The sequence below is a fragment of the Thamnophis sirtalis genome, unplaced genomic scaffold, assembly GCF_051295495.1.
Source record: "Thamnophis sirtalis isolate CommonGarterSnake01/CBP01778 unplaced genomic scaffold, rThaSir2_p1.2 scaffold_5, whole genome shotgun sequence".
Taxonomy (NCBI): Eukaryota; Metazoa; Chordata; class Lepidosauria; order Squamata; family Natricidae; genus Thamnophis; species Thamnophis sirtalis.
The window spans coordinates 88,607,569-88,617,679 of record NW_028261385.1 but is presented as its reverse complement, the minus strand read 5'-3'; the positions used below and the strand labels follow the sequence as shown (position 1 = coordinate 88,617,679).

General features: G+C 46.3%; 1 protein-coding gene across 1 annotated transcript in view; it reads left to right on the top strand.

Annotated features, from left to right (window-relative positions):
* The window catches only part of SNX30 (sorting nexin family member 30), a 35,578-nt gene extending 25,701 nt beyond the window's left edge, over positions 1-9,877 (top strand). Inside the window, exons 7-9 of the mRNA XM_087716156.1 lie at positions 1,443-1,529; positions 6,408-6,560; positions 9,496-9,877. Of these exons, the coding sequence (XP_087572282.1) occupies positions 1,443-1,529; positions 6,408-6,560; positions 9,496-9,555 (300 nt within the window). The 3' untranslated portion in view covers positions 9,556-9,877. The remainder of the gene's footprint in view (positions 1-1,442; positions 1,530-6,407; positions 6,561-9,495) is intronic.
* The last annotated feature ends 234 nt before the right edge of the window (positions 9,878-10,111 follow it).

Genomic DNA, 10,111 nt, shown 5'->3' with positions numbered 1-10,111 from the left:
TTGATACCCCCCTGACTTAAGTGATGAAGGTTGTAGTTTTTGCTCATATATCGCTCATATATTGCTGAAGTGAAGAAGCATTGGCTCTAGGCATAAGAGCTGAAGAATATATAGATGAATGGATGAATAAATAAATAAAATATGGATGCAAAAGAAAAAGAGATGTATGGTTATTAACAAAAAGAAACAAATAAGGGAGTCTTTGTTTAAAAAACTTCTAACTTGTGGCGGGGCTGATGGATGTTATCTTCTGAAGGAACCTTCCCTCCCCCCTCTCTCTCTCTCTCTCTCTCTCTCTCTCTCTCTCTCTCTCTCTCTCTCTCTCTCTCTCTCTCTCTCTCTCTCTCTCTCTCTCTCTCTCTCTCTCTCTCTTCATTGAACTACATGAAACAGACGAGACATTATGTTATAAAATAAAAGAAAGTGATGTAATCACTTCTTCTTCCCACTTTTTCCCATTCTCCTCTTCACGGCATGCAGGTAGCCCTCAAGTTACAACCACAATTGAGCCCAAAATTTCTGCTGCTAAGCAAGACAGTTGTCAAGTGAGCTTTGCCCCATTTTACAACATCTCTTGCCACAGCTGTTACTTGCTGAAATACTTTAGTTGTCAAGTTAGAAACACAAGGTTAAGTGAATCTGGCTTTCCTGTTGACTTTCCTTGTGAAAAGATCACAAAAGATGAACGGGTGACCCTGGGACACTACAACTGTCAAAATACATGCCAGTTGCCAAGCGTTTGAATTTTGATCACGTGACCATGGGAATGCTGCAACGGTCATAGAAAAAAGGTCATGTCACTTTTTTCAATACCATTGTAACTTTGTTCACAAAATGAAGGCTTGTAAGTCAAGGATTAAGATAAAGGTAAATGTTCCCCTGCCCATGCGTGCTAGTCGTTTCCGGCTCTAGGGGCACTGCACATATGTGCTAGTTGTTCCTGACTTTAGGGAGCGGTGCTCATCTCTGTTTCAAAGCCGTAGAACCAGCGCTGTCTGAAGACGTCTCTGTGGTCATGTGGCCGGCCTGACTAAACACCATAGGTGCATAGAACGCTGTTACCTTTACACCAAAGGTGGTTCCTATTTTTCTACTTGCATTTTTACATGCTTTCAAACTGCTAGGTTGGCAGAACCTGAGACAAGTAATGGGAGCTCACTCCGTTACGTGGTGTTAGGGATTCAAACTGCTGACCTTTCTGATCGACAAGCTCAGCATCTTAGCCACTGAGCCACCCTCTCAAGTCAAGGTTTACCTGTATTATTTTCCTGAACCGCGGTGGTTTCAAATGGATTATGCTTGTCATTGCTATATAGGATATGAGATCTAGAAAAATGGAAGCTTTCCTGTAGTATAAAAAGACACCATTGATTTTTACAGTTAATTAATTAATTAATTAATTAATCAATTGCAGCACCTCTTTCTCTCTTCTCCCCTCTTAGAATGTCTTGAAGAAAAGAGATCAAGTTCAAGCAGAATATGAAGCCAAACTAGAAGCCGTGGCCCTCAAGAGAGAAGACCGTCCCAAGGTTTGCTATGGGAGAGAAGCTTTTAAATAGAACGTGGGGTCTGTTCCATAGTTTATTTTGCTGAAGGGTTCCAATATCTTTTTCTATTCTTTGAGTAGTAGCATCTTATTTTGATTCAATGCCAACACCTATTGAACAGCGGCTAGGATGTGGGTCAGTTTTGTGAAAGAAGTTATTTTGAAAATAAGAATTCTTATGAAGTATAGTATCTCAACTCTATTTAATTATAAGTAGCATTTTCTGTTCTAATTATAAAACTGTTTCCTGATAGGTGAATAGAAGCCTTTATGCAGTTGATGTATTCTGGGTCATGAAGTAAAGGAGATTTGATTTGATTTGATTTGATTTATTGCATTTCTATGCCGCCCTATTCCCAGAGGGACTCAGGGCGGCTCACAAACCAAGTAAGGGGGAGGGGAATACAAACAGGAGGAAAAACAATGGACAAACAACTACAACAATTTAAAAACAGTCAACAACCACACAATTCGAGCGGGGGCGGGGAACTCGTCAGCCCCAGGCCTGTCGGAACAACCAGGTTTTAAGGGCTTTGCGGAAAGCCTGAAGGGTGGTGAGGGTCCGAATCTCCATGGGGAGCTCGTTCCAGAGGGCCGGGGCAGCCACAGAAAAGGCCCTCCTCCGGGTGGTAGCCAATCGGCATTGGCCAGTAGATGGAATTCGGAGGAGGCCTAATCTGTGGGATCTAATAGGTCTGTTGGAGGTAATTGGCAGCAGGCGGTCTCTCAAGTACCCAGGTCCAATACCATGAAGGGCTTTATAAATGACGACTAGCACCTTGAAGCGTATCCGAAGACCAATAGGCAGTCAGTGCAGCTCGCGGAGGATAGGTGTGACGTGGGTGTACCAGGGTGCAAGCTGAAGTCTCCGAATGCTCTTCAAGGGCTGCCCCATGTAGAGCGCATTGCAGTAGTCCAGTCTTGAGGTCACAAGGGCACAAGTGACTGATGCGAGGGCCTCCCGGTTCAGGTAGGGACACAATTGGTGCACCAGGCGAACCTGGGCAAATGCCCCCCTGGTCACAGCCGACAAATTGTGTTCTAAAGTCAGCTGTGGGTCCAGGAGGACTCCCAAATTGCGAACCCTGTCTGAGGGGCGTACAGTTTGACCCCCCAGCCTGAGAGATGGAATACTTGGCCAATTGTTGGGAGGGAAACACACCAGCCACTCGGTCTTGTCCGGATTGAGTGCAAGCTTGTTAACCCCCATCCAGACTCTAACAGCCTCCAGGCACTGACACATCACGTCAACCACTTCACTGAGTTGGCACGGGGCGGACAGATACAATTGTGTATCGTCCGCATACTGATGATATTTTATCCCGTGCCGTCGAATGATCTCACCCAGCGGCTTCATATAGATGTTGAACAGGAGGGGGGACAGGACCAAACCCTGCGGCACCCCATACTTCAGGGGCCTAGGGGTCGATCTCTGCCCTCCAACCAACACCGACTGCGACCTATCCGAGAGGTAAGAGGAAAACCACCGAAGGACGGTGCCTCCCACCCCCACCTCACGTAATCGTCGCAGAAGGATACCATGGTCGATGGTATCGAAGGCTGCTGAGAGGTCAAGGAGCACTAGGACGGAGGCATGACCCCCGTCCCTGGCTCTCCAGAGATCATCGGTCAGTGCAACCAAAGCAGTTTCTGTGCTGTAGCCAGGCCTGAATCCAGACTGAAAGGAGTCTAGATAATCAGTTTCATCCAAGGACCACTGGAGCTGAGAGGCCACCACTTTCTCGACAACCTTCCCCACGAAGGGGAGGATGGAGACTGGACGATAGTTGTTTAAGATGGCTGGATCCAAAGATGGCTTCTTCAGGAGGGGTCTCACCACCGCCGCCTTTAATGTTGGGGGAAAGAACCCCTCCCGAAGGGAGGCGACAACTATCGCCTGGATCCAGCTCCGTGTCTCCTCCCTGCTGTTTGCAACCAGCCAGGAGGGACACGGGTCCAGCGCACAAGTGGAGGCACTCACAGCTCCCATGGCCTTGTCCACTTCCTCAGGAGTAACGAGTTGAAAATCAATCCAGAGATGTCGCTCCAGATTCTCCCCTGGTGCCTCGGCTGGCTCTGCGCAATTGGAGTCCAAGTCCGTCCGAAGCCGAGCAACTTTATCCGCGAGAAATTGGACGTATTCCTCAGCTCCAGCTTGCAAAGGATCACTCATATCCCTCCTATTCAGGAGGGAACGGGTTATCCTAAACAAGGCGGCTGGGCGTGACTCAGCGGAAGCTATCAGAACGGCAATATGAGTTCTTTTTGACGTCCATATTGCCCGGAGGTAGGCTCTGATGCAGGATTTTAGTAGTGCTCGGCCTGACAGACTTACTGGATCTCCAGCGGTGCTCTAGGCGTCTCTTTTGGCGCTTCATCTCCCGGAGTTCCTCAGTGAACCAAGGAGCCCTCCTGGATCCACTGCCTCGGATCGGCCGTAAAGGCGCAATCCGGTTAAGAGCCCCTGACGCTGCTGAGTTCCAAGCAGCAACCAGGGACTCCGCCGGACTGCGGGTGAGAGTATCAGGAACAACCCCAAGCGCCGTCTGAAAGCCCAAAGAGTCCATAAGGCGCCTGGGATGGAACCACCTAATCGGTTCCTCCTCCCTACAGTGGGGTGTTGGCCTCCGAAAGTCAAGCCTCAGTAGGTAGTGGTCTGACCATGACAGGGACAAGATCTCACTACCCCTCAAACCAAGATCACAGCTCCACTGCTCCGAGAGGAATACGAGGTCGAGCGTGTGACCCGCCGAGTGAGTCGGGCCTCGGATTATTTGGGTCAAGCCCATGGGTATCATGGAAGCCATGAACTCCTGCGCTCCATCAGAGTGCTCGCCGAGCGAAGGCAAATTAAAGTCCCCCAGCACCATAAGCCTGGGGAACTCAATTGCCAGCTCAGCTACTGACTCGAGGAGCGAGGGGAGGGCTGTTGCAACGCTGTTGGAAGGCAGGTACATTAACAACAGGCCCACTTGACCCTCGAGGTCCAACTTCACCAGCAAGGACTCACACCCGACAAGCTCCGGAGCAGGGATCCTACGAGGAACTAGAGACTCTTGGATAACAATAGCCATACCCCCACCCCTTCCCTGGGGTCGCGGCTGATGAAGCACCTGAAAACCCTCTGGGCACATCTCAGTGAGGGGGACTCCTCCCTCCGGGCCCAGCCAGGTTTCAGTGATACATGCCAGGTCTGCTCTCTCGTCTAAAATTAGGCCCCGGACGAGAGGAGCCTTGTGAACCACAGACCTGGCATTTAGCGACAACAGCCTGAGACCAGGGTCCTGATTACTCACGCCATCTGGCCTTGGAGTGGGACTAGAAGGCCCGGAAGGAGGGATCCCTGTGACGTAGGGAACCCTCCTTCCCCGGTAATGGCTAGCCCTAAAGTCCCCGCCATATCTGCCCCTCCCTGTTAAGACCGTAATGCTCCGGCCCACTCCCGTGTCCATGGTCCCTCCACCCACCCTCATAGTCCCCGCATTCTCCGGCAGGCCTTTCGAATCAGACATCCTGAGGCTGGGATTAGGCCCAGGCCCCCCTGACACTTCTGCAGAGCACTCAGTGCAGGGGGTACCCAGTTAAAGTCCCAGCCTACTCAGACATACGCAGTCACACAACCAATCACTCCCCACTAACAATTTAAAAACACAAAAAATTACAATAATAATGAGGAATTATTGGTTTCATTTCTAGACATAATAGCACATCTCCTTCAGTTTATTCTTGTTAAGTGTTCTGAGTTTGCTTTGTCACTATTCATTCTTGCCCAAGAACCTACAGGGTTTTTAAAAAATCAGTGCTATTTTGTGGAAGGATTATTAATTGCTTGTTTTGGGAATAAATTTCATTGGATTTAATTTACCAAATTCTGTATGCAATAGCTTGAAAATCTCTCTCAGGACAACATCCAGTAGTAACTCCATTTTGTTTTCTGAACAATCTCATGTTGAAAGCAATATTCACCCAAGTATACTTTAGAACTGTGCTAAGAAATTTATATCACTCAATCTTGGTTAAAAGCCAATACCTTGTTTGGTACCTTAACTTTAGAATTTCTTGATATTTCTATAGCTAAGAAAGCAAAAGATCCTTAATATATACGGCTCTTATTTATACTTTGTACTTGACCATCATATAATTGGCTATCATGGTAAGTACAGAGGTACCTCAGTACATGTTAATTGGTTTCAGAAGGTGTGTCAAGTACTAAAAAAGGACAAATCCCAAACCAAAAACGTGACTTACCACATGACCCTTTGTTTTGGCTGGGAAGAACTTTCTGTGTGTCCCTTTTCCCTGTCAGTGACCTTCCCAGCATGGCCAACTTCCTATCCACCTTCTGTGGCCATCCTCTGCTTCCTTTTGTAGTGACCTTCCCAGGATGGCTGACTTCCTGTCTGTTCTCTGCAGCCATCCCCCTCTTCCTATCACAGTACGTTGCATACTAAACAAACGGCAAGTACTGGGACAACATTTTCAAAATACGTTGAGTACCAAATTCAACGACTTTTGAAGCAGTTGAATATTGAAGTACCACTATAATGATTTGAGTATATATACAGATAGAGTAGACCAGGGGTGTCAAACTAGCGGCCTGTGGGCCAGATGTGTCACGTTTAGACCACGCCCACCCCAGCTCCATCAATGGGGAAAATGTGATGAAACATCACATGAAGACAAGGTGACGTGGTGAGTTTGACACCTGTGTAGTAGACTGTAAGTCTGCAGCAGATATTAATTAAGTTCCCTGTGAGAAATTGGAAGGTATTTCTGATTCTTCTCAGTGGAAGGCATCTTTTGATGTCTTAAAAGCTTTCAGAACTTATTTCCACAGCATTGCTTCCTTTTTGGTTTTCAGATGCCCACAGATGTTGAAAAGTGTCAAGACCGGGTAGAGTGTTTCAATGCTGACCTGAAGGCTGACATGGACAGATGGCAGAACAACAAGCGGCAAGATTTTAGGCAGCTGCTGATGGGAATGGCAGATAAAAACATCCAATATTACGAGAAGGTAATGCTGTGAATTTGCCACTAAATGCAGGAAAGCAATTGAATGTAATTTACTGATTAACTTGCTTATGCCAGTGGGGTACAAAGCTGATGCAATAAGATTTAGAATTGCTCTCTCTTCCCGTTAAAGCTTTAGTAGTTTTATATTTCCACTGATGAGGCCGAATCCTGTCTGCAGAGATAGAGCAGGGTATGACTCTTGTAGTTTGCCAGTAAGTGATGGCCATAGCATAGGTTAACCTTGCATATCATGGGCTAGATTGGTTGCAAATTCTGGGAAATGTCCTTCCAACACATTTGGAAGTCATCAGGTTATAGAGGACTGACTACCAAAGGCTATTTGCAAGGCCACCATTAATTCTGTTCTGGGTAGGACCTTGCAGAAGTTACATGTTAACACTGGTCAAAAAGATACTCGTGTATGTTAAAATGATTGAGATCTGCCAAACAGTATTGGCATTGCGGGGCTGACCAATCAATCCTCCCACCCCACACCCGCAACCCATTTTCAGAAAATTTTAATCCTTAGTTTCCTTGAAGAATTTAACAGCTGAAATATTTTTGCATGCTTTTGCTTCTGTAAAGGTTTGTCCTTTTTAAAATGGCAGAGATGATTTAGGAATCAAGCAGCAGGAATTTCGATTTTCGATTTTGATTTTATTGTATTTCTATGCCGCCCTATTCCCAGAGGGACTCAGGGCACCTCACAAACCAAGTTTGGGGGGGGGGGGTACAAACAGGAAAAAAAGACACGGACAAAACAATACCACAATTTAAAAACAATCAACAGCCACACCATTCGAGCGGGGGCGGGGAACTCGTCAGCCCCAGGCCTGTCGGAACAGCCAGGTTTTAAGGGCTTTGCGGAAAGCCTGGAGGGTGGTGAGGGTCCGAATCTCCATGGGGAGCTCGTTCCAGAGGGCCGGAGCAGCCACAGAGAAGGCCCTCCTCCGGGTGGTAGCCAATCGGCATTGGTCACTGGATGGAATTCGGAGGAGGCCTAATCTGTGGGATCTAATCAGTCTGTTGGAGGTAATTGGTAGGCGGTCTCTCAAGTACCCAGGTCCAATACCATGAAGGGCTTTATAAGTGACGACTAGCACCTTGAAGCGTATCCGAAGACCAATAGGCAGCCAGTGCAGCTCGCGGAGGATAGGTGTGATGTGGGTGTACCGAGGTGCACCCACGATCGCTCGCGCGGCTGCATTCTGGACAAGCTGAAGTCTCCGAATGCTCTTCAAGGGCTGCCCCATGTAGAGCACGTTGCAGTAGTCCAGTCTTGAGGTCACAAGGGCACGAGTGACTGTTGCAAGGGCCTCCCCGTTCAGGTAGGGATGCAATTGGTGCACCAGGCGAACCTGGGCAAATGCCCCCTTGGTCACAGCCGACAAATGATGTTCAAAAGTCAGCTGTGGGTCCAGGAGGACTCCCAAATTGCGAACCCTGTCTGAGGGGCGTACAGTTTGACCCCCCAGCCTGAGAGATGGAATACTTGGCCAATTGGTGGGAGGGAAACACACCAGCCACTCGGTCTTATCTGGATTGAGTGCAAGCTTGTTAACCCCCATCCAGACCCTAAAAGTCTCGAGGCACTGACACATCACGTCAACCGCTTCACTGATTTGGCACGGGGCGGACAGATACAATTGTGTATCGTCCGCATACTGATGATATTTTATCCCGTGCCGTCGAATGATCTCACCCAGCGGCTTCATGTAGATGTTGAACAGGAGGGGGGACAGGACCGAACCCTGTGGCACCCCATAATTCAGGGGCCTAGGGGTCGATCTCTGCCCTCCAACCAACACCGACTGCGATCTGTCCGAGAGGTAAGAGGAGAACCACCGTAGGACGGTGCCTCCCACTCCCACCTCCCGCAGTCGTCGCAGAAGGATACCATGGTCGATGGTATCGAAGGCCGCTGAGAGGTCAAGGAGCACTAGGACGGAGGCATGACCCCCGTCCCTGGCTCTCCAGAGATCATCGGTCAGTGCGACCAAAGCGGTTTCCGTGCTGTAGCCAGGCCTGAATCCCGACTGAAAGGGATCTAGATAATCGGTTTCATCCAAGGACCGCCGGAGCTGAGAGGCCACCACTTTAGACATTGTTGGACCTAAATAAACCCCAGTGCTATTAAGTAGGATCTTAAAAGTATTAAAACTTTCAGAGCAACAGTGCTACTACCAAATAACCCAGACACTATTGGAAATGCAAACAGGTTCATTAGTGTAAAGTTGAATGAGTTGTAAATTATGTGAAACCATATGTGGGTAAGTAATTTTTTACACTGTAAATAAGACTAATAGATCTTTTTTACTTGTCAGGACTTCTTTCCACATGGGCTTTTTGCCATATACTTTTTTGTCTCTCCTTAGCATCATCTTATATTGATTTATTATAAAACAAATAAATATTCTATATTTCCTATGCTCCTTCCCACAGTGTCTCTTCCACATAACTCCTTTGTTCCTGTTCGCCTTCATGTTTTTTCGCTCTGGCCAAGCTCCCACCTATCATGGTGCTAAAAAGTTTTATGAATCTTTTTGAATTTTCAATTTCAATTCACAAGTATCACACAAAATATGATCTGTCCTACCCACAAATCCTAAAACTATATAAAGAAAACCCATTTAAACAAATGAATCAAAAGTGATCTAAAGCTATAGATTTGTGTGTGGCTAAAGTACGTGAACCTTTGATAGGTAGGAAATCTTGAAAATATAAGCACCAATGCATCTGGAAAGTGCTAGATTTGGAAAGGATGTGAGATATTCCACATAAAGGAAGACAATCTTCAAGGTGTATATGGTGTTTATCCACAAATTGTGTTCTTTAGGGCTGCTTCAGTTTTAAATGACATTATTATAAGACCATTCTTGTGACTACTTGATTTAAAATGGCATTGTTAATTGTATCTGTTTCTTTGATTCAAATAGTGCCTTACAGCGTGGGAGTCTATTATACCACTGTTGCAAGAAAAGACTGAGACCAAATAAGCAGTAGCTTTTTTTCTGAATTTCTTCCCTGCACCACGGACATTCACCAAATGCCCAGAATCATTACCACTAATTATACTGAAGATTTACTATACACCTTGATGTAGGATTTTTTTCCCTCTCTTGGAGGAACACCAGGTGTGCTATTTCTGAACTGTACATTTTTTTGCCACTTTTTAACCAAGCCACCTTGAACATTCTTACTTTGGATGATGGAAGTTAAAACAAGAGCACTTTTTTTTCTCTCGGACCACTTTATATTAAATGAAATTGATGAATGAAACACTAAAATCATAATAAAAATAAAGACTCTTAAATGCAAGGTGCCAACTTGCCCTTCCTTTTTGTTATTGATCGTGAAACAAGCATCTTCAAGCCATCCTGATTTTGCTTCCCTTCACATATAGAAAGGGAATATTATTGATGTAAGATACCTGTTGGATTCTGTAGCATCTCTTTAATGTGAGCTTTTTGTGCAGAATGGGAAATATTTAATTTAATGTAGAAACAAGAGTTGCTATGGTCTCCATATAATATATTGGAAATGTATAGAATA